Source organism: Erinaceus europaeus, chromosome 5 (genome assembly GCF_950295315.1).
Source record: "Erinaceus europaeus chromosome 5, mEriEur2.1, whole genome shotgun sequence".
Classification (NCBI taxonomy): Eukaryota; Metazoa; Chordata; class Mammalia; order Eulipotyphla; family Erinaceidae; genus Erinaceus; species Erinaceus europaeus.
Window position 1 is genome coordinate 135790784 of NC_080166.1, and position 24262 is coordinate 135815045.

A 24262-nucleotide genomic window follows, 5' to 3' on the forward strand; every position below is an offset into this window, starting at 1 on the left:
TGCCACCGGAGCCCACAGGTGTACCAACCAGTCAAGCGAGTCTGCAAGGCAGGCCCTTGGGGACTCCGGAGAATCTGCCTGGGCACCCCCACACCCACCACCGGGACCCCCTGAAGGCGGTGCAGAGAGGAGGAGAATTCTCATTTGCAGCTGCACCTCAGGGACCCCGCCCGGGCAGCATGGGCCAGCTCTGGACGGAACCCACTTCCTTCTGTCTCTGGAGGCTTGTCCCACAAGTCGAAATCCTATTAAATGTCTCGGTCTGCACAGCTACACAATAGGATGAAAACTGACTCCTTTTGATGTTAATCTTGCTCCTCTCTCCGTCTCCCCTCTCTTTCCCCCTCCTACGCGGGACAGAAAACTCTGCATACAGGTGAGGATGCAGGCAAGTTTTCATTTCCTAACGTTCAAGGAGAAGAGGATCCTAAGTGGGTCTTTCCACAGTAAAAGTAAATTTAAAAATAAAATCAGATAGTGGTCCGGGAGGTGGTGCAGTGGATAAAGCATTAGAGTCTCAAGCATGAGATCCTGAGTTTGATCCCCAGCAGCACATGTACCAGAGTGATGTCTGATTCTTTCTCTCTCCTCCTATCTTTCAAATAAATAAATCTTTAAAAACAAATAAATAAGTAAAGTAAAATAAAAATAAAAGTACAAGTAGGGAGTCGGGTGGTAGCACAGCGGGTTAAGTGCAGGTGGCACTAAGCGCAAGGACCAGTGTAAGGATCCTGGTTCGAGCCCCCGGCTCCCCACCTGCAGGGGAGTCGCTTCACAGGCGGTGAAGCAGGTCTGCAGGTGTCTGTCTTTCTCTCCCCCCTCTCTGTCTTCCCCTCCTCTCTCCATTTCTCTCTGTCCTGTCTAACAACAACATCAATAACAACAATAATAATAACTACAACAATTAAAACAACAAGGGCAACCAAAGGGAAAATAACTAAATAAATAAATATTTTTTAAAAGTTAAAAAAAAAAAGTACAAGTAATTTCCTGACTGTTCATCCGGCCTCCTGAGTCTCACTGTAATAAAAGGCCTACAGTTCACAGGACAGCCCATAAAAAGGTGAGGGTGAAACGGTGCCTGCAGTGGGGTGGGGGTGGGGGTGGGGTGCACACAGAGAGGTGCCTGTCCCAGCTTATGGGGAGCAGCTGGTTTCGGTCTTGAGATGGCCAACAACCCAGCATGGAGCACAGAATGGCAGGAAGCTGGGGCCATGAGCTCCCTGAAAATGTGCTCCCCCTCCCCTCCCCCTAGTCACCACAAGGGACTCTGCCACCAGCTCAGGCCCCTCTGGAGAGAGACAGAGATAGAGATAGATAGAGAGAGAGAGAGAGAGCAAGAGAGAGGACGGAGGAAGGCAGGGCTGGGCCAGTGGGAAAGTGAACAGGACAGTGATTCAGGCGCCCTGCCCCACCCCGCCAGGCCGGCCCCACCACCTAGGAAGCCGGGTTTCAGCACCCTTAGGACAGGACCCTGGGCTTGCTCAACGCCCTCCCCGTGTCTGCACTTGCCCGGTCTTGTTCCCAAGCAGACTCTCAGCAAGAGTCCAGAAAAGGAAGGTGGGGCTCCGGTGATTTCTAGGAGTGGTACCAGGAGGACAGACAGACACAGGGACAGAGGGATGCAAAGGACAGTCCTCGCTGGTCCGCAGCTGTTGGAGTCACATATCCAAGTTCCGGTGGGGCCAACCACCCAGGGGTGGGGGGACAGGTGTCTGGAAAACTCCAGCAAATGGAGGAAGTGCCCAGCGCCCAGACACCCAGACACCCCACAGCCCCCCCCCCCACTACAGCTGCCTCTCTCATCAGCTCTCCTGCAGTCTTTGCTTTCTTATCAGTGCATTAAATAAACAAACAAATAAATAAATAAAGTTGCCATCCTGACTTCCCTGAGCAGATACCCTCACCCATGTATCCTGGACCCTCCCCAGAGCCCTGCCCCACTAGGGACAGACAGACACAGGCTGGGGGTGTGGATCCACCTGCCCATGTCCACCGGAGAAGCAATGACAGAAGCCAGAACTCCCACCTTCTGCTCCCCATAAAGAATTTGGGTCTGTGCTCCCAGAGGGATAAAGAACAGGGAAGCTGGGGGTCTGGTGGTAGAACAGGTGGCATGAAGCACAAGGACCAGCCTAAGGATCCCGGTTCCAATCCTCGGCTGTCCCCCTGGAGGGGAGTCGATTCATGGGTGATGAAGCAGGTCTGCAGGTGTCTGTCTTTCTTTTCCCCCTGTCTTCCCCTCCTCTCTCCATTTCTCTCTGTCTTATCCAACAATGATGACATCAATAACAACAATAATAACTACAACAATAAAACAATGAGGGCAACAAAAGGGAAAATAAGTAATAATAATTACAAATAAAGATTAGGGAAGCTTCCAACAGAGGGGAGGGGACACAGAACTCTGGTGGCAGGAACTGTGTGGAATTGCACCTGTTCATCATTATTAAATCACTAATAAAAAATAAAACATAAAAAAAAGAATAAGCGGGACTCAGGCGATAGCACAGCAAGTTAAGCAAAGCGCAAGGACCTGAGAAAGGATCCCGGTTCCAGCCCCCGGCTCCCCACCTGCAGGGGAGTCGCTTCCCAGGCGGTGAAGCAGGTCTGCAGGTGTCTGTCTGTCTTTCTCTCCCCCCTCTGTCTTCCCCTCCTCTCTCCATTTCTCTCTGTCCTATCCAACAACGACGACATCAATAACAACAACAATAATAACTACAACAATAAAAAGACAACAAGGGCAACAACAGGGAAAATAAATAAATAGTTTTTTTTAAGTTTTTAAAAAAAAAATAAATAAATAATTAAAAAAACACGGGGAAAAAAAAGACCTCAGGACTTTTCCCATAACCCAACAGAAATAAATACAGAAATCTTTTTACAAAGTAAAATCAAAATGGGAAAAGCAGGGCCAGGCAGTGGCACAGCCTGTGGAGAACACACGTCACCACGTGTGAGGACAGGGGTTCAAGCCCCCAGTCTCTGGCTGCAGAAGGGAAGCTTCCTAAGTGGTGAAACAAGGCTGTGGGTGATTCTTTATTTCTCCCTCTCCTGTCAATTTATCTCTGTCTCTGAAAAACGGAAATAGGGGACCGGGTGGGGGGGTCCACCTGGTAGAGTTTACATGTTATAATGTGCAAGGATCTGGGTTCAATATCCCTGCTCCCCACCTGCGGGGGTGGGGGAAGGAAGTGTCTCAATTGGTGAAACAAGTGTTGCAGGTGTTTCTCTTCCCCTTTCCCTGTCAATTTCTGTCTTTATTAAATTAAAAATAAATTTAAAAAAATAAACAAGGCCACTAGGGGACCAGGCAGTGGCACACCCAATAGTGCACATTATTACCCTGTGCAGAAACCCAGGTTCAAGCCCTGGTCCCCACCTTGGGGAGTGGGGAGGAGAAACTTCATGAATGGTGAAGCAGGGCTGCAGGTATCTCTCCAGCTTCCTCTATCTCCCCCTTCTCTCTCAATTTCTCGGTCTCTATCAAAGGAAGAAGAGGAAGAGAAGAAAGAAGGAGAAGAAAGAGGAGGAGGAGAAGGGAGTAGAAAGGGGAGAAGAACTTGCAAATGAAAACCACTGGATAGATTGCAAAGAAAAATGAGACACAGCGTGATTGGAAGTTTGGAGACCGTGGGTTTCTTCCCTGCGCTATGTTTCCAGAGTCCGTAGTGAGCTTCACCCGAAACCCAGGTTGGAGGGAAGTGAACCGCAGGCTAAGTTAGTCAAAGAGGCCGAAATGTAGGCCAGAGGGGTGCGGGCAGGGCCTGAGCTCCAGCGGGAACAGCTCAGGTGTCGGGATCCTGGGTGGGTGTGAGGGTCGCCCTGGCCGCTGAGCAGATGGATGGGTGAGCCCAGTAGCTGGTGCTGGAGTAGAGAGGACGGGCTCCCCACGTCTCCAGGCCCCGCTTCCTGAGACAAACTGCTCCAAACTTGCAGAACATCAAAAGCCAGATGGGGTTCCTGAATGAAGCCCCAGGCAGGAAGCCAGATTCCCAGTTTGCTGTCGAAATCAGCCTGGACTTGATTTCAGTCTTCTCGGCTCTGACAAGCTGGAGGTTGGCACCGGTCCCAAAATCCAAAATAAAGTGGCATTTAATTGTGACGAGACTCTTAAAAAAGATGTCATCCCAGCTCCGGCGCCTGACAGGGGCTCAGCGGCACCCCCAAAAGCCTCGCTCCTGGGACATCCTGCCCTCCCCCCACCCCATCTTTGTCCCATGAAAAAAAAAAAACCGCAGGAATCACACCTTAGCGTTCAAGGGAGATTTCTTAACAGCCAGAGGAGGACTAAGTTCTGTCCACTTAAGCCACACACACCCTGTCCCTGTGTTCCCACTGGATAGAAGCTCCAACGGCAGCAACGCCAAGGATCCCTGTCACCACTACGTGTCTGTCCAGGAAAGACGGACGGTCCAGATGGACGAGGGAAAATGAAGCCTGGGATTTTTTTTTTTTAATCCACTTGGTGGGTATTGCTGTGAGCAAATGCACATTTAATCTCATTACACAATTTCTAATTACTCTGTGCAACAGCATGAGAGCGAGAGTTAGAAGGCAGGATCCCAGAAGCTGAAGGGCCACTTACTCCCTGCCCACGGGAGCCCGGGGCAATTCCACCACCCAACCAGACTTGCCTTCCTCCCCCTCCCCCCGCTGGCCTTGTGAGGACCAGAGAAAGAATGAGGACCCTCCCTCTTAGGGCTACTAGATAAGGTTAATAAGTTACAATAGCTAGCACACCATCAAATGTGGGGGGGGGGAGAAAGAGAGGAGAGAAGGAGAGGGTACCATTGAGAGGAGAAAGAGAGGGGAAAGAGGGGATAGAGAGAGAGAGAGAGAGAGAGAGAGAGGAGGGAGGGAGGGAAATAGATGTTTTCCAAGCATTCCTGTCCCGGGAATTGTGGGCCTGAGCAGCCAAGACAGAAATCTCCTGGTCGGAAGTCCCAAGAGCTGAGGGAGTGTGAAACATCCTCTCTGGCCCTTCTTCCTCTGACCTGCCCCACCACGTTCCCTGGCCCCTAGGTGGGAGGCAGGCTGCACCTCAGCCCAGCCCGGCCCCGGGAGAGACTCGCTTAATTTTTATTAACAAGAGCTAACATTTATGGGTTTGCTATGCCAAGCAGAGGCTCGAGCCCTTCCCATCCCCACCACAGACAGCCCCACCGCGGTTTATGGTTCTGCTCCCAGGAGAAGACGCAGCACCCCGAGGTGGGGACGGACAGGTGTGAGGCGGGGAAGGGGGGGTGGGTCCCCGATTTCCACAGTTACAAAACCTTCTAAACTGGGCTCAGGCACCAACAGTGTGGGGAGGGGGTTCAAAAGTGTCTCCTCCCTGGAGTTCAGAGATCCCTCGCCCAACTCCAGCCACCTGGACATTCTGTTACCCTCCCAGGTGTTTTAAGAAAGCAGCAGGTTGTACCACTAAATCACAGATTTGGAGGGAGCCGGGTGGTGTCCACAGCTCGCCAAGCCACGAGGCCCAGGGTTCAAGCCGCCCCAGTACCACGTGACAGTGTCCGTCGATGGCCAAGCAATGTAGTGGTGTCTCTGGTCTCTCTCCATCCCCTCCCTAGCGAGTTTCCCCAGGACACTGTCTCTTGCCAGATGTACCCTCCCTCACGCCCTCTGGGAAGACTGGCAGCACCCAGAAAAAGACCAGATTGCTGAAAAAAATTAAAAGGATGGTGGCCTCTGGGCTGAGAGAGAGAGAGAGCTCATGGAGCAGGCTTGCCCACACACAGTGCCCAGATTCGAACCCTGGCGACACCACGCCAGAATACCTTGCACCAGAGGAAGCTCCGGGCCTTCTCTCTCTGAAATGAAATGACAGCAAAGCCCAGCAACAACAACAACAACAACAACAAAAAGTGAGCCCAGGAGCAGTGAACCCACACGTCCTGGAGGCCCCAGCATCACCCCATAAAAATTAATTAATTAATTACTGGAGGCTAGATGGGGCCAGGTGGTGGCATTCCTGGTAGAGCATGTATGTCTCCGTGCTCAAGACCCAGGCTCCCACCTGCAGGAGAGAAAAGCTTCACGAGTGGCGAAGCAGAGCTGCAGGTGGCCCCCTCTCCCCCTCTCAATTTCCGTCTTTTATTAAATATTTTAAAAAGATAAAAGGAGGCTGGCCTCATACCCCAAAGGCTGGCTCAGGGCAGCAGTTCTCAAAGTGTGGCCTCATTTCATCTGGGAGGCCCCCAGAGATTTTAACAAGTGTCCTCCACCCCCTTCATGGGTCATGGGCTCTGCTGTCCTCCCAGCCCAGACCTGGTGGGACGGGGGTGGGGGGAGGGCGCACCTGTGATTGCACCCGTATACACGCCTATGGGTCCTGGGGTCTGAAGTTCAAGCCTGGGGACCACCTCCTGCCCGAGCTGAGCAGTGTCCTGCTCCTCCCTCTCTCCTGCTGAATCAGTCTTTCAAAATAAATCTTTAAGAAAGACCTGAATGCGAATGCCTATGGTGGCATGCTGCTGTCTCCTGACCTGAGGGACTGGACTGCGGAGCTTTGGGATCAGGACACAGAACTGAGAGAAAGGCAGGCTGAGAAAGCCAGGCCCTGGCACGCCTGTCACCATGTGCAAAGACCTGGGTTCAGGGCGAGGGGGTAGATAGCTTAATGGTTATGCAAAGAGACTCTCAGGCCTGAGGCTCCAAAGTCCCAGCTTCAATCCCCCACACCACCATAAACCAGAGCAGAACACTGCTCTGGTAATAATAATAATAATAATAATAATAATAATAATAATAATAATAATAATAAAAACAACTTTAAAAAGAAAAGAAGCCTAGAAATGCCAAGGCTTCTTCCTTTAAAAGAAAAAAAGGGGGGGCCGGGTGGTGGCGCACCTGGTTAAGCACACATGTTACAGTGCACAAGGACCCAGGTTCGAGCCCCGGGTCCCCACCTTCAGGGGGAAAGCTTTGCAAGAGGTGAGGCAGTGTTGTAGGTGTCTCTCTGTCTCTCTCCTTCTCCATCACCCCCTTCCCTCTCGATTTCTGGCTGTCTCTATCTGATAAATAAAAAATAAAGATAACAAAAAAATTAAAAAGATCTGGGTTCAAGCCCCCCACTACCCACCTGCAGGGGAGAAGCGTCAGAAGCAGTGAAACAGGGCTATAGCTGTGCCTGTCTCTCTCTCTACCTCGGCCCCCCCCCCCCCCCCGCCTCAGTTTCTGTCTGTGGGGAAACAGCACAGTGGTTCTGGGAAAGATTCTCTTGCCTGGGGCTCTGAGAACCCAGGTTCAATCCCCAGCACCACCATCAGCCAGAGCTAAACAGTGCTCTGGTGTCTATCTCTTGATTTCATGAAAATGAAATCCGTATTTTTAAAAATCACTGTAGACAAAACTGACTTGTTTTCTTTGAAGGGTACTTTTTCCGATGCTCTCCTCTGTTTTGTTGTAAGCTAACTGCCTGGAACCAGAGTCCCAGACCTGAACTTCTACCCAGAAAGGACGGGGCAGAGGCGAGGTGTATCTGAGCCTACAGAGGGGTGAGGGAGAGGGGACCCCCACCCCCCACCCCCCGTGCTGAGGGATGGGGTGGGCTAGAGAAACTTTATCACTGATCGTGGAACTCTGCAGGCCTGATGCCACCGTCAACTCCATTCTCACTTCTGAGATATGCTCTGCAGTGCCGCCGACCGCCGCCCCCCCCCCCCCCCCCGCCCTGTCCCACAGGGAGAGCTGGAGGCAGAGGCCGGGATCACTCTCCTGTCCCTTTGTCCTGTGGCTGTCATGCACAGGTCTGCGTGGGAAAGGCTAGACAAGGCTTGTCTGCCCCCTTCTCTAAGCAGAGATGTTCTCGGACTGGGCCCCAGCCAGCTGCCCTTGTCACTGGCAGATTGAGGCCAGGAGGGCTGTGCAGCTCTGGGTCCCGAATATGAAGCCGGGGGGGGGGGGGGGGGAGTGCAGGTGTTCTCTGTGCTTCTTCTCTTAACATGTAAGCCTTCTTTAAAACAAATTTTTCCCCTGTTGTTGCCCTTGTTCTTCATTGTCGTTGTTGCTATTAGTATTGTTGTTATTGCTGTCATTGTTGGATAGGACAGAGAGAAATGGAGAGAGGAGGGGAAGACAGAGAGAGGGGAGAGAAAGACAGACACCTGCAGACCTGCTTCACCGCCTGTGAAACGGCTCCCCTGAAGGCGAGGAGCCGGGGGCTCGAACCGGGATCCTTACGCCTGTCCGTGCGCTTTCCACCACGTGCACTTAACCCGCTGTGCCACCGCCCGGCTCCTCATGTAAGCCTTTTTTTAAAAAAATATTTTACTTATTTCTTCCTTTCTTGGATAAAGATAGAGAGAGAAACTGAGACTGCAGTGAGTGAGAGGCACCTGCAGCCCTGCTTCACGGAACAAGTGAAACTTCCCGTGTGAACAGAAACCAAAACATCAAAACCTGCTGGGGTATTCTAGCTTTATTTCTATGTATTTATTTATTGGATAGAGACAGTGAAAAACAAGAGCGAAGGAGGGGGGGTCAGAGAAGGAGAGACACCTGCAGCCCTGCTTCACTGCTCATGAAGCTTCCCCCTGCAGGTGGGGATGCAGGCTTGAACCCCCGTCCTTGGGGAGAGGTGTGCTCTTGACCAAGGGCACCACCATTCAGCCCCCTGTATGTCTCCATTTTAGTGAGACAGACAGAGAGGGAAGCCGCAGAACCACTCAGCTCTGGATAATGGTGATGCCCACATTAAACCTGGGGGTCTCTGGGTTGTCAGACACGGAACTCTAACATACAGTGACTGCACTATTTCCCTAAATCCCTCAGTTTTTAAAAAAATATATATTTTACTTTAATGAAGAGAGAAATCGAGAGGGGAAAGGGGGAAAGAGAGAGAGAACACACCCCGGCTTCACCACTAGTTGACGTGGTGAAGCTTCCCCCTTGCAGGTTAGGTCTGGGGGCTTGAACCTGGGTCCTTGCGCAAAGTTACACATGCTCAACTGAGTGCACGACTGCCCAGGCTCCCCTTCGTGCTTTTTGTTTCCTTTCTTCACTCCCCGAAATCCACGTGGCTAATGATGAAACAGCCCCAAACAGGCACCTGGCGCTACCCATGTCCAGCCCCTCAGAGGCCTGAAGCGGCTCTCTGCAGGACGCAGAGACAAGACCAACCAAGAAAACTTTAGCGTCTAAGAGAATCCCGGGGTCCACAAAGAAGGCTCATCCAGGAAGTCCATGCTGTGCTCCCCCTCGACCCATTTCCTCAAGAAAATCACTAGCGGGCGGGCTGTCCACTTCAGCATCTTGCTCCAGCCTTAAAAGTCTGCCAGAGACTTCTCCGCAGGGCCAGACAGCGGGCTTCTCGACAGAGCTAAACTGTCCTTCCTGACTGGACCCCCCAGTGGTGGTGGATCAAGGCCCCTTCTGTTCAGGGAAAGCACGGCAGGCCCAGCACGAACATCCAGTGTCTTTACAAGGTGGCTCGGAATAGAGGGACACTCAGACACTACGAGGCTGTCCTTCCAGACTCTTCCTTGTCAGACTGCTGGGCTCACATTATCATCATCATCATCGTTATTATTTATGCAGCTGTTTTTTTTTTTGCATTGTGAGCATCAGTAAGAGAGAAAGCCTAGTGGTTTAGGCCTGTCAGTGAGTAAGTGATTTGAACAGAAAACTGCTCATTGAGAGAGAGAGAGAGAGAGAGAGGCAGGTTGTTTGCAGGGTGGAGAGGACAAAAGGAAGAGGAGTTAGTCCCGCCTGCCGGCCCCAGGAGAGGCATATTCCTACTGTTTACCTTCGTTTCTCAGGCCTTGCTGGGCCTGAATAGGCCTGCTGAAATCAAAAGGTCTGTTTTCTTTTCTGCTCCCCCAGGCCCCTTACTAGGCCCTCTGGTCTCCCTTCCAGCCCAGCAGGGCCCGGGCTGCAGCCCAGGGCTAATCCCACAGAAGGGCTGCTGGCCCCTGCAGGCCAGGAGTTAGGAAAGGAAACCAGGGCTCCCCTCCATCGCAAGCTCTCTCAGTCAGTGAAATCTACCTTGGCTGTATTATCTGCCACCGGTGAGCAAGAACTGAACAAACAGCTTGGCTTTCCTGTCTTGCTGAGACCCAGGCCACAAGAAGGCCTTTCATACTTCCTAATCCCAGTTTCCAGGGAGGGGTGTGATTCCTGATTCTGACATAAAAGCCTGGAGCAAGGGTCTTTCCCTCTCTCCGTCTCTTTTTGGGGGACCTGTCATTTCCACCACCATCGGGCTAAATCTATACGTTGCCATGGAGTCCCCTCTTTATCTGCCCTCACATCTTCTGAGCCGCATGGATTTGCCACATTATTTTTATCTGAAAGACAGAAAATGGTGGTTTCATTGCCATACAATCAGATCACGCCAGCTCCCTCCGCTGGGCCTTTTTTTTTAACTGGGCTTCAATCAAAAGCGATCAGTTTCTTTAGACCCTGCCCTTGATTTACATTACAGCTGTAAAGATCGGGGTCTGTCTTGTAATCCCCTGATTAACGAAGGCCTGGCTTGATTTGCCTAAAAATAAAAAGCAAATTGTGCCTGACCCTTTTCCACTTTTATTATTTAGTTTATTTATTTATTTATTTTTGGTTCCCAATGACAAAATGGATTACTAAAGAAATCTCCCCGGTTCACACGGGCTCTCGGGGTCCTGAATCTGAAATGAGAACTGAACAAGTTTAAACAGGGGAGTCCTGGCTGGCAGGCACTAAAGTAAGGAGAGTCCCATCACTGCCAGGAGAGGGGGAGAGGGGGAGAGGGGTCTCTGGGCTCCTGCCTTTGTGTGCTGGGGCTTTGGGCAGACAATGGAACCATAGGAGTTTTTTCCAAGCGGGTGGGGGGGCTCCTGTTTCCCTTTGCTTTTGCTAAGAGTCCTCCCTCAACTCATTCTCATTCATCTTAAAAAAAAAAAATGTGTGTGTGTGTGTGTGTGTGTGTGTGTGTGTGTGTGTGTGTGTGTGTGTTGATATTTCCTGAAAGAACTAACTCCAGAGCAGTAGTTTCCACTTTCTTGGGTCCTGCGGTATTCTGAATCAAAATATTTGATTTTGTCCCTCAGCGCCCCCACCCCACACACCCAAAGGTGGAAGTCTGTGGACCCTGGGTGAGCAGCCTGCCTGTCAAACAAACACAATGCCTGGGCAGCAGCCGGCATCCTCTTCTTCCCAGGGGCCTTTTGTAGACAAAGCTGTTTTATTTTTAATACATTATTTTAATGAAAGACATATAGGGAGAAAGGTCAAAGCCCTGCTCAGCTTTGGGGTATGTGTGTATGTGTGTGTGTGTGTGTGTGTGTAGGTGGTGCTGGGGATCGAACCTGGACCTTAGAGCCTCAGGCAGGAAAGTCCTTTGCAGACCTGTGCTGTCTCCCCAGCCCTATTATTGTTACTATTACTATCATCATTGTTTTTCCCTCAGAGTCCTGCTCAGCTCTGGCTGATGGTGGTGCTGGGGATTGAACCTCGGAGCCTCAGGCAGGAGACTCTCTGTACAAGCATGATGCTGTCTCTCCAGCCCTAGATAAAGTTTTCACTATCCCTATGCTTAAGGACCTGCTTTGTGGCACCGAGGTGGGGGGAGGGCCTAGTGGTTAGAGGACAATCTTATTCCCAGAGCGGCTTCTCCCACTAGGATGGGACATCCTTATGGTGGTGCTGGGACCTCTGGTGGCAGGCTTCCCAAGATGCTCTAGAAGCAGGGCCCCAAGCATGGTGGCCCCTGAGCGCCCAGCAAGCCGCCTTCTGGAATTCAGGGGCAGGGGGGTGACACCTTACTCTAAAGCCCTGCTTCCAGGGGAGATGGCGCTGCCCCACAAGCCACAAGGAAGTTTGCAGAGCTCATGCTCAGGCTCAGGCTGAGCCTTGCTCCACAGCCCTGAGGCTGAGCTACTCCAAGGGCCACTTGTCCAGGGGCCTGGGGGTGGGGTGGGGAGAGGTGTTTAGAACGTGGGGGGGGGGATCATTTGCATTTCTTTTGAGTCCTGGGTTGGAGTGACAGATTTATAACCACCGAGGGTTTCATAAACCCCAGCCTCCATTTCAGCTGCTGTTATCTGGGGGAGGAGGGGGTGTGTTATAGAGTGTAATCTTCAGACATCGCCCCCCAATAAATCCTCAGGAGTGCCACCATTCTCCCTATCCCCAAGAGCCGCCTGCCAGCCCATTACCTTGGGTTTCTCATCCTGTGTGGAATGTGGACAGGGAGCATGACGGCCCCTGGGGAGGGGGCGCTTTGTACATGCTCTCTCACTCTCTCCCCTCTCCCTCCCTCCCTCCCTCTCTATTAAAACCGACAAGATTAACCCAAACACAAACCCGGGAGCACAGTTCAAGAGCCTATTCAATCAGGGCTGAATGTGCATTTGTTTACCTACAAAAATCAGAATTTCAGACACAATGGCAGGCCGGCTGGCTTATATATGCAGCTGAATGGGCTGTTTAAACAGAGCTCGCCATTGGAGTTTATTTTATCCATCTCTGACAGCTCCTAGCCTAGCGCCCTGGTTCTCTCCCCCCTACCCACCCCGTCCCGGCTACGGTGTACCCAGACGCTGGCACTTATCTGGGTGTTACCCGGCCTTTCTTGTGGGCCGCTCAGTAAGTATCAGGAGCTGGGGTTCAGTGGGCAGAAGTGACATGATCAAGGCGAACTGCTCTGCTCAGCAGCACAAGGTCCCTCGGGTGGGCAACCGCCCCCCCCTTACAAGAATTCAATGCCCCGCTGAGATTCGTAATTCATACCCATGCACGCTCAAAAGTGAAATTAATGTCTTACAAGAGAAGAGAAGAGAGGAAAGTGGGGAGGGGGAGGGCCAACCATTTTATTTTGGCAAAAACATCATGCTTGGAAAAAATTGCTCGGGCTGAAATGCTAATTAAAAATGGAAGCTAGGTTTTTGTGCTGTTCTCTCTGAGTTAAAGAGGGGAAATAATGATAAAATAGCTACACCATCTATATGGTTACAGGTCAACCAAGCCTCTCTCCACAGGCAGACAGACAGACACACACACACACACATCTCACTGGGTAGCTGATGAAAACCATCTGTCCAAGTAGAGAGACAGAGAGACAGAGACAGAGACAGACAGAGAGAGAGAGAGAGAGAGAGAGAGAGAGCGCTTCCGCCTTCCTACAGAAACTCCCTAAGTGGCAAACAGGGTGAGTGAAAGATGGTGGTTGTAGAAGGTGGAAGCTGACAAAGGACCCAGGCTCCTCTGTCCTCCCTCCACCTGCCCAAGGAACTCAGCCGGCAGAAAACCAAGTCTCAGGAGCGATGGCCGGATCCCCCACAGACCCGGTGTCCTCAGCTCCTGGAAGGGCGTTCTGCAAGCCCAGGGCCTTCCTGCCATCTCTCTCTCTCTCGGCTGCCAGAAACTTTTCCCCGGAAAGGAATCCAGTAAACGAGTCAACTGACCCCCTATTCCCATCCCAGAAGCCTTCCTGAAGTTTCTCTCCGTCTTCAAATTAGAAAGGAAATGGAAAGAAAAGAAAAGAGAAGAGAAGATTCATTTGTATTTCACAGCCTTTCTCTCAGGGAGACAGCTGCCTGATCACAGGCTGCGGGCAACCCAGATTCTACTGGGTAAGCTTTCTTTTTTCTTTTTTTTTCCCCCCTCAGGGAGAAACTGACCAAGTCTTCCACCATCAGGTGAACGCAGTCATGTCTATTTTTTTCAAGATGTCTTGATTGCACAGGAGAGAGAAACCAGAGCATCACACCCACACGTGCAGGACCTGGGGAATCCAACCCGGAACCCCCAGCTTGTGAGTCTGGTCCTCTGGGCCATTTGCTCTGCCACATTCAGGAGAATGGGGGAAAAAAGCAATTCCCCGCCAGCGAGGCCTGAGCAAAACCTCCACAAAGACTGAGGACCCAGTACCGCCGCCAAGCCTCTGCACTACGCAGGCCTCTGGGAGCGGGTTTGCCAAACCCAGCCGGGTCCTCACAAGGGGGGAGGGGAGGTGCAGAGACCGGCAGCCGCCGCCCCCCACCCCTCCCAGCTCCCCAGGAGAAGGCAGCCGGGCCTGACCCCTCGCTGGAAGTCAAGACCAGTCTGCTCTCTCCAAGAAGCGAGCGCTCACTTCCACCGCCAGCTCCAGGCTGCAGAGGAGGGAAACACAGAGCTGGACGGGGGAGGGGGAGCAAACCCACACACACAGCCCCCACCCCACCCAAGAGAGGCCGCGGGTGAAAGTGCCAGGAGCTGGGGAAGAGGCTGGGCGGGCCTGGCCGCTCTGTGCATGAAGAGTGACCTCTGTAGGCGCGGGGCTGCTACAGGCGGCTCCTGCCCGGCTCCTGCCCGGCTCTGCCCGGTTCCTAGCGCGGGTCCTGCCCGGCTCCTACCCGGCTCCTGCCCGGCTCCTGCCCTGTTCCTGCCCGGCTCCTAGCGCGGGTCCTGCCCGGCTCCTGCCCTGTTCCTACCCGGTTCCTAGCGCGGCTCCTGCCCGGCTCCTAGCGCGGCTCCTGCCCTGTTCCTGCCCGGCTCCTAGCGCGGGTCCTTCCCGGCTTCTGCCCGGCTTTGCGCAGGTCCTGCCTGGCTCCTGCCCGGCTCCTGCCCGGCTCCTAGCGCGGGTCCTGCCTGGCTCCTGCCCGGCTTCTGCCCGGCTTTGCGCGGGTCCTGCCTGGCTCCTACCCGGCTCCAAGAGCAGCTCCTGCCCGGCTCCTGCCCGGCCCCCACCCGCCAGCGCCCCGGCCGCCCCGTTGTGCGCGCAGGCGGACCGCAGCCCCCCCACCCCCCCGCCCCGACAGTCCCCGCAGACACAGGAGCCCCAGGCGCCCCCCGCCCACCCCCCACCGCACACGGAGCCCAGCCAGGCCCAGGCCGCCGGGAAGGGGTGGGGATGGGGGGGGGGGGGCGCTCGCAGTGGCCTCCCCGGACCAGCAGGTTGCAAAGTGTCAGCCCAGACCCGATCCACCGCCGGGGCGCGCGGCTCAGCACGGGTTCGAGCCAGCCGGACTGGGGGGTGGGGGGTGGGGGAAAGCATCGCTCTGAAATGCATGTCACTTCCCAGAGAGAGAAAGATACAGAGAGACAGAGACAGAGAAATAGAACACCAGTTCTGGAAGTGCGAGGGGACCCCCAACCTGGGCCCGCACCCCCTCCCCGCCCCAGTCTTCACTCTAGTCTCGGAGTCCGGCTCGCCGGGTTGCCCCAGGCCACACTCGGGGTTCACGACTCCAAACAGCCGCCACCCCCAGGACCTCGTCGTGGGCCACGCCGAGAGGAAGGGCGGCGGGCGCACATTCCGGGTGGGCGCGCGCGCGGGAAGTTCTCCGGGCCTGGCCGCAACCGAAGTCCCCGCAGGCCGGTGGGTTCCGGGGGTCCCTTCCTGCCCGAGGTGCGGGGGGACCGGGGGGCGCGGGGCCCGGCCTCCAGCTGCGCGGGCGGGTCCTCACCCTCGGGGCGCTCGGAGCCGCCGGCACGGACACGCAGGGCGGGACCCGGGGCCCCCTCTCCCCGCAGGGAGGGGAGGGAAGGCCGGCCGCCCGGACTCTCCGGCGGGGTCCCCGCGCTTGCGCTCGCGGAAGCCGAAAGCAGCGGGGTCGGGGGTGCGGGCGCGCAGCCACCTTTCCGGGCTGCGCCTGGCCCGGGGCGCGGGGTCTGGGGGCGCGCAGCCACCTTCCCGGGGTGCCCTGCCGGGGGGTGCGCACGGCCGCGATCCCGGGGAGCGCCCCGCCCAGGGCGCCCGGCCAAGGCCGCTGGGTCCCGGGGGCGCGGGGTCTGGGGAGGGCGCGCAGCCACCTCCCCAGGGTGCGGGATCTGGGGGCGCCCGGCCACCTTCTCTCTCGGCCAGGGGCGCGGGGTCCCGGGGGTGCGGTGGGGGGCCGCGCAGCCACCTCCCCGGGGTGCGGGGTCTGGGGGCGCCCGGCCACCTTCTCTCTCTCTCGGCCCCTCTGCGGCTGCACCCCGACTCGGGCCCCCCACACAGCACTCAGCGGCGCGTGTGGCCCCGGCTCCCCGGTCCCGGGGCAGCGCCGAGGCTCAGGTGTCGCCATCGGACACCTTCCCGGGCTGGCGCGACACCCGAGCCGCCGAGAGCCGCCGAGGGCGCGGGGCCCCGGGGGCCACTTACTTGGAGTTGGAGGAATTCCAGTAGATGGGCTCGAGCACGATGGACCTGGCCACGGCTGTCCGGCACAGCACCATCGCGAGTCCCCAGCAGTACTTCCACGCGGGGGCCCTCCGCACGGCCATGGCCGGGCGCTCGGGGCGCGGGGCGCGGGGGTCGGGGCCCTGGCGCTGGGGCCTCTGGGTGCGGCGCGGCGCGGCGCGGCGCGGGGGGCGGCGGGGCCTCAGGGCGCGGGCCGCGGGGCTCCGGGGCGCCGCGCCGGACGCAGCTGGGACGGCCGACTCCCGGGCGGCTCCAGGGTGCCGGGCGGGGGCTCCGGGGGGGGGGTGGGCGCGGGCACTATAGATCCAGGGGCGCAGGCGGCCCGGGCGCGCGGCGGCGCGGTGCCATGGTGCGGGGTCCGACGTCCGGGGTGCGGGGTTCCGAGGTCCGGGTGGCGGCGGCGGCGGGCGGCGGGCGGCGGGCCTTTGTGTGCCGGCTCCGGTGCTGCGCGACTCCCGCTCCCGGCGCCGCGTCCCCGCCGAGGAGTCCTCGCGGCCGGCGCTGTCAGCCCTTATAAAGGCCACGCCCCGCCCCGCGCCGCGCCTCCCATTGGCTCTCCGCACCGCCGCCGCGCGATGATTGGCCGGCCGGCCCGCCCGTCCGTCGCCCCGCCCCTCGGGGGGGGACCGGGACAGGTGAGCCCCGCCCCCGGCCCCGGGCAGATGGGGGGCGGTGCCCAGTCGCGGGGGTCGGGGGAGGGGTCGGGGGGGGTGTGGGGGGGCCGGGCTCGTCCGGGGACCCCCGAGGGCGGCAAGACCGGACACCTGTCCCCACCTCCCATCGGTTCCAGATGCCACCTGGGGGACCCCGTCGGTGGGGGGGGGGCGCTTTGGCCGCGCGTGGGGGGCAGCGGCCGCCCCGAGGCCCTCCGGCTGGATGGCGGGGGTCCCCCCGATGCCCGGGGTGGGGGGGAGGCGCCGTGCACCGGGTCTGCGGGCGGGTCGGCGGGGCCCGCCTGCACCCTGAGGTGGCCTCGGGGACCCACTCGCGCGCCCCAAGGTGTCCGGGAATGTCGGGGTGCGGCGGGCGGCACGCAGCCCGCACGGGAGGCTGGAGCGCTTCCCCGCTTCCCCGCTTCCCCGCCGATGCTCCGGGGAGGGGCCGGCCGGCGCCCGCTCGCCGCTTCCACGGAGCCACAGCGCCCACTAGCGGCCGGACACGGCAGGGCCCCGGGACCCGCGGTCTCGCAGCGCTGCGCCCCGTGCCCCATCGCAGGAAGCCCCCGGCGCCCCCAGCAAGCGCCCTCACCGAGAGCCGGAGAGCCCACTCCCAGCACCCAAAAAGTTCAGGACCCCCCCTCCTGTGCTCCTGGCAAGCCACCGAGTACAAGAACTCCTATCCCCAGCACCCCAAAAGACTCAGGAACCCCCCCATGGCCCCAGAAAGCTTCTGAGTACAAGAACTCCTGTCCCCAGCACCCCAAAAGACTCAGGACCCTCCCTCTCATGCCCCCAGAAAAGTTCCAAATACAAGAACTCCTGACCCCAGCACCCCAAAAGTCTCAGAAACCCCCTCCCGTGCCCCCAGAAAGCTCCCGAGTACAAGAACTCCTGTCCCCAGCACCCCAAAAGACTCAGGACCCTCCCTCTCATGCCCCAGAAAGCTCCCGAGTACAAGAACTCCTATCCCCAGCACCCCAGAAGTCTCAGAAACCCCCTCCCGTGCCCCCAGAAAGCTCCTGAGTACAGGAACTCCTGTCCCAAGCTCCTGGGTCTCAGGACACCCATCCCCATCTCCTTCCTAAGGCCCAAGACCCCTGGGGTCACCGTCTGGACCCCTGAATCCCAGGACCCCACATAACCTCCCCAAGTGTCAGGACCTCACCTCCAGTATCCTCAAAAATGACAGGATCCTTCTCTGCGCCCCCACCCCCACCCCCAGCCCCAGCAAACTCCTAAGTGTCAGAACGCCCATCCCCGGCTTGTCTCCAGAAATCCCGGTTGTCCTGGGGTCACTATCTCTACTGCGCCCTCAAATCAAAATAACTCACATCCACTTGAGCCAAGACCTTCTCCCCAGCAGTCTCCAAGCACCACAGGAATATCACCCCACTCCAGGTACCCTCAGCAAGATCTTAAATCTCAGCTCTTAATCCTGGACCCCTGAGGTCACCGGCTCGCTCCCTTCCTCCCAAGTTCCAGCACCCCAGCCTAGGAGCAAAAGGGCTACGGAAAACAAAGAATATCCCCGGGAATTACACACACACACACACACACACACACAGACACACACACATGCACACGCACACAGACACACACACACATGCACACACAGACACACGCACACACAGACACACACACACATGCACACACAGACACATACACACACAGACACACACACACACATGCACACACAGACACATGCACACACACACACACACACACACACACACACACACACCTTTTAAGAGGCATCCTGCCCCTGCCGACATTGCTTTAAAGTTTCAAATACAGGGAACCGGCCACTGTCCTTGTACACACACTGCATTTCCTCAGCCAAATGCCCCTCGAAGGGAAAGTTCGAGCAGACAGACACACAGATGGTCCACATCCAGCGCTGATACCTGAATACTTAGCCGTCAGCTTTTTTCTTTCGCTCCTCTTTGGAGCCTCTTATTTCTGATTATTCGTTTCTCTTATTTCTGAGTATTCGTTTCTCTCCACCCTGCTTTGCCAGGTTCTGATAGACATTTCAACGAGGAAGGGTTGGCTTTGTAAAGACTGAATTGTTATGTTAAGATCCGACATTGTTGCAGGCTAGCAAGTTTCCTCGGATAGTCTAGAGGACGAAAAAAAATGCCAGCGGTTAGTTTTTAAGTAAGAAGTGTTGTGAAAAGGCTCAAAGCTGGTAAATAGAGTCCGGAATCTTGAGCAGATTCTTAGAAGAGTCTGAAGACTTTTTAAGCATGCGCTTAAAGTGGAAGGTGAAAAAAAAAAAAAAAAAAAAAAAAAACGACCACAGAAGATCTGAGTACTGTGGCAATTTCCATAACTGAGTGGACAGACACAAACGATAAGACTTTATGTTGTAACCTCGGAATTTCTACATCCCTCCCCCAGGCAGAGGAAATCAGGAAATTTGTGTTGTCTGAAAATAACCGTGACGTCCATTTTTAGTCACTCAGACACTTCCACATCGAAAGCATTTAATCCTGGGAAAAATGTAAATGTCCATTTTAAAAACTACCCCCTTTTTTTTTAAGTGTACATCGAGTTAACAACTAAAATCCTAAACAAGAAATACTTTTTTTTTAGGTGTGGAGGGGAGGATTGTTATCAGGGCTTCAGTGCTGGGCAGATTTTGATCCTCCCCCCCCCCCCTGCCTTCGGAGAGACAAACAATACAGAGGTGGATACTCTACACACAGCAAGGTGTAAGACAAGCTTTCCGAGAACCAAATCTCATCAGTCCAATACCTTCTCGTATGCTATCAATTTGCTTTACAACTTTACAAACTTCACAATTGAATTGCTGAAATGGAGTTGAGTGTCTCAGTTTTATCAATACATACTTAAACCCATTATTATTATAGCAATGCCTGGCTCTGGTTTAAGGTAGAGTGGGGAACTCAGTCTGAAAACTTGGAGCCTCAGGCTTGAGTCTTTTTGCATAACCATTATGCTGTCTACCCGGCCCCAAAGTAGATTTTAGCAAAAGTTACTGCATCCATAGGGTTTAGAAGTTTTCCTAAAAGTCAATCTTTTTTTTTTTTTCTTTAGTGGTGGATTTCAATCAGTTACAGTTGACAGAATCTGGAATACATGTAGGATGTTATGTTAAATATAAAATATATATTAATATATGTGTTATATATATGTTAAATATATATATTTATGTTAAATATATAAATATTTAAAACAAGATTAATTTTGCTGTCCAAGTTAATGCACAGTACTCTGCCCCCCTCTGAATTTCTTTTTTTTTCTTTTTTTTGTCTCCAGGATTATTGCTGAGGCTCAGTGCTTGCACCACAAATACTCTGCTCCTGGAGGCTTTTCCCCCTTTTGTTGCCCTTGTGGTTATTATTATTGTTGTTATTGCTGTTGTTGTTGGGTAGGACAGAGAGAAATTGAGACAGGAGGGGAAGACAGAAGGGGAGAGAAAAAGACTCCTGCAGACCTGCTTCACCACTGGTGAAGAGATCCCCTGCAGTTGGGGAGCTGGGGGCTCGAACTGGTATCCTTGAGCGAGTCCTTGTGCTTTACGCCTCCTAGTGCTTAACCCACTGCACTACCACCCGACCCCTCCTCTGAATGTCTTAAGTATTGCTTTAGTCTTTAGACTTTGGGGAGGTTTCTTATGTATCTATTGTAGACTATTCCAATTCTAAGACATGGTTTTTTTTTTTAATAAAGATTTTATTTATTAATGAGAAACATAGGAGAGAGAAAGAACCAGGCATCCCCCTGGTACATGTGCTGCCGGGGATTGAACTCAGGACCTCATGCTCAAGAGTCTGATGCACCACCTCCCGGACCACTCTAAGACATGTTTTATTTTATTTTATTTTAAGATTTTTATTTATTTATTAATGAGAAAGATAGTAGGAGAGAGAGAGGGAGAGAGAGAGAACCAGACATCACTTTGATACATGTGCTGCCGAGGATCAAACTTAGGACCTCGTGCTTGAGAGTCCAGTGCTTTTTTTTTTTTTTTTTTTTTTTTTAACCAGAGCACTGTTTAGCTCTGGTTTATGGTGGTGCGGGGGATTGAACCTGGGACTTTGGAGCCTCAGGCATGAGAGTCTGTTTGCATAACCATTATGCTATCTACCCTCCACCCCTAAGACATGTTTTAAAGGACATCTTTAACGTGACTTCTGCAAAACAAGAAACACAGCACACAAGATTTTTCTGAATGTAACTACACATGGATTACATGCTGTCCCAGTTAGAAACCTTCTATGTGGCTTGAAGGTCTATTTTATTATTTTTTTTGACATTGCATGTATGTCATTGAACATTTCAGAATTATTATTTTTTTTGCGCCTCCAGGGTTATTGCTGGTGCTAGGTGCCTGCACCATGAATCCACCGCTCCTGGAGGCCATTTTTTTCCCCCTTTTGTTGCCCTTGTTTTTGTAGCCTTGTTGTGGTTATTATTGTTGTTGATGATGTCGTTCATTGTTGGATAGGACAGAGAAATGGAGAGAGGAGGGGAAGACAGAGAGGGGGAGAGAAAGACACCTGCAGATCTGCTTCACCTTGAAGCGACTCCCCTGCAGGTGGGGAGCCGGGGGATCTTTCCGCCGGTACTTGCACTTTGCGCCACGTGCGCTTAACCCGCTGCACTATATCGCCTGACCCCCATATTTCAGAATTCTTAAGAGAAATGAGTTTTGGTCTATTTGCTCTAGGGATAAACCTTTAAATGAGTTTTGTCATACCTAGCCTGCTTATAAAAAAAAAAGAGTACTCAGCATGGAAGCATTTGAGTTTACTAAGTGTTAGCTACTGTATTGGAACTGTGGTCACAGTGGTCCCAGGACAAGATTTCCCCCTTGAGTTCAGTGTTATCTCCCACCTCACAGACCATCACAATGTATTCTTTATGGAGCCAAAATATCATCATCTTCCACTACGCCAGTCATTGAAATTTCTACCTCAATCTAACCTTGCAGTTCGAACATTACTAGTTTGAAAGCAGCCCATGTGGAAAGAAAATCTGACCCCGACTAGTTGGCGCGGCTGGCTCATGCCCTTATTTCCTCATCTTCGAGCCTGTAGGGATTAGATTACCAGCCAAGTGCTAGTTGGCATTCCAAACTGGAGTAGGGAGAGCTGGGGAGATAAATCAGCTAACAGCTAACCTGTGACTTGATGACTCATTAATCCTATCAACACCTACACTAGTACTGTACTATCATGTCCTTACCCTTGTTAGTGTAACACTGCACTAGTATCACCTCTAATAACAAGCCTTCCGCTTGACTGATAATGAGGATGGAAATGCAGTTAAACACTGTTCTAAACAAAAAGGGCATGTTACTGACAGCAGTTCTAAGAACAGACCTTAAGTTGCTCCACTGAAATATTTGCCCCTTTACAAAGAAATCCAGTGGCAACTATGTCCTTTATTATAGTTTCCATAGGCCAGGCTATAGAAAATTTTGACCGAACAGGATTTACGAAAGCCTCAACTATAAGGGAGGCACCATCTGGCGGATGGAGAAGTAGCAACTCCAAGTCAGGTGGAGTGATCCACACTTGTACCTGATTCATGAAATACACTGGCACTATCCTCAGTACAGAAACACCCCTTCGATGACTGGTGTGAGGAGGCTGTCAGATCACTCTTGTGCTTGACATCAAGTCTCAAGGGGGGAGAAAAAAAGCTGTACAAAACCGGTAAGTGTTCTTTCGATCCTGGGTCAACCACTGGAAGCTCAGGAAATACAATCCTTTCAGATGACTTGCAGTGAAACTTAGCCACACATTGCCCATCTTAATTTATAACGGTTCTTCTTTATCCAACCCCAGTAAATCAACAGGAGAGCAAGCAAAACCTTCACAGATAACAAAGGCCATACAGAAAGGAATCAAGTGTTAAGTGATACTCAGATGAGAAGCCAGGCCTGAGGCTTTGGCCTTTCCAGAGTCCTGTCCCAGGCCCCTCACTGCCCTCTCCCTTCCCTAGTGCCTGGAGGTACTCACTCATTCACTCCCTCACTCTGCCCGCTGGGCTAGGGTGTTCAGTCTCCTGCAAGCATTGGAGCCTCAAAATCTAAGCTGTCCTGAGTTGGGAATTCCTCACAGGTCAGAAATCTAACAGTTGGGTGAGTCTGAGTGTGAAGCAGCAGCAAACATGACAGCTGCGAGGAGCTCCAGTTAATAAAACGTAGGTGAACGAGCCTCAGTACAGAGTGAACATCTGGAATGGGCACGTGAATCTGCTTGACTTGAGGGAGTCCAGGGCACTGGAGTCGGACTGCCAGTGCTCCATCTATAAAGGGGACCGTATAGCAATTTAACTAGCACAACTGGACTCCAGAGGGCAGAGGGTACCTACCGGAGGTCCAGTCTGCTACAAACTCACAATGGAAACTGAAGCAGTGAAGTTAATTGACTTGGAAGTACCCCCCCTTCCTCCCTCCACCCAAAACAGAGTCCTCACACCAAACTAATTTCAAGGTTTTGTTTATACAGTAATTCTGCAAACTCCACAGTATAAATGGCAGTTAACTACATATTAAAAATACTGTAATAGAAACAATGTCATCAACTATTCTACAATGCACGAAAAATATAAAAACAAATTAAGAAGAATAGCGTATCTACTAATAAAGCAGGCAACATCTCAAGGGCTAGTGGAGGATTTCAACTTCTCTAATATGTCTGTGGTCATCAAGGCAGTGGCAACAAAACCAGAAAACCAATGAGGACTCCATACTGCTGCAGCAGAGGCAGTGGGGTGGGCTGGACTTCATTAACAATGACATCCTTCCTGCCAGCTAGAGCAGGAAAATCCCGTCTCTGCCGTGAACTTCAACAGTAAGAAGTCCCCTCCATAGGTCACTCAGCGGCAGCATGGAGAAAAAAGGTTTAAATGAAAAGGCACACAGAAGCTGGTTATAAATACCGCAAGTCCAGGTTACTCTCTTAAGAAATGCTGAGGATACTCATACAAAAGAACAATTCAACATTTTCCAAAGCTTGAAAATAGACAAGGTTGGAACAGTGGATCTGCACACAGAAAAACACTAATTAAGAGTCATGAAGCTCCATGGTAGGTTCAAAAAGTGTGAACCACCTCTAGCCTTCAGGCCAACGAGTCATATTTCAGAATGACAGAGAACGTTTTTACTGTCAGTTCACACTACCAATTCATGCCGACTGATAACTGTAACTTCTTAAAGATACAAATCCACCTTACGGGTCCTTATGCTCACTGAAGAGCTCAAACAGAAGCAATAGCATTTTTCTTAGCGTGCATGGTCGTCTCAGGACTTAGAATATTTTCTCTACTCTTATGTTTCTGTGTCTCAGGTGTTATTTTGTATTCATGCCTTTGTCCTCTAAGTATGTGCCTTAGTACCAGTAGAATCGAACATAGTTAAGGATAAATGAGTCGGGTTTTGGTGTATAAAAAAAGCCACCACATGCAAAAAAGCAATGCCCCACGCCCAACCTTAAGTAGCTCTGTCTGTCTGAAAGCACACCTACAAGCACCCTGCTGG

General features: G+C 53.2%; 1 protein-coding gene across 1 annotated transcript in view; it reads right to left on the reverse strand.

The window, feature by feature from the left end:
- EFNB2 (ephrin B2) overlaps positions 1-16634 on the reverse strand; it is a 56449-nt gene extending 39815 nt beyond the window's left edge. Inside the window, exon 1 of the mRNA XM_060191852.1 lies at positions 16049-16634. Coding sequence (XP_060047835.1) covers positions 16049-16170 — 122 coding nt within the window. The 5' untranslated portion in view covers positions 16171-16634. The remainder of the gene's footprint in view (positions 1-16048) is intronic.
- Positions 16635-24262: the final 7628 nt, after the last annotated feature.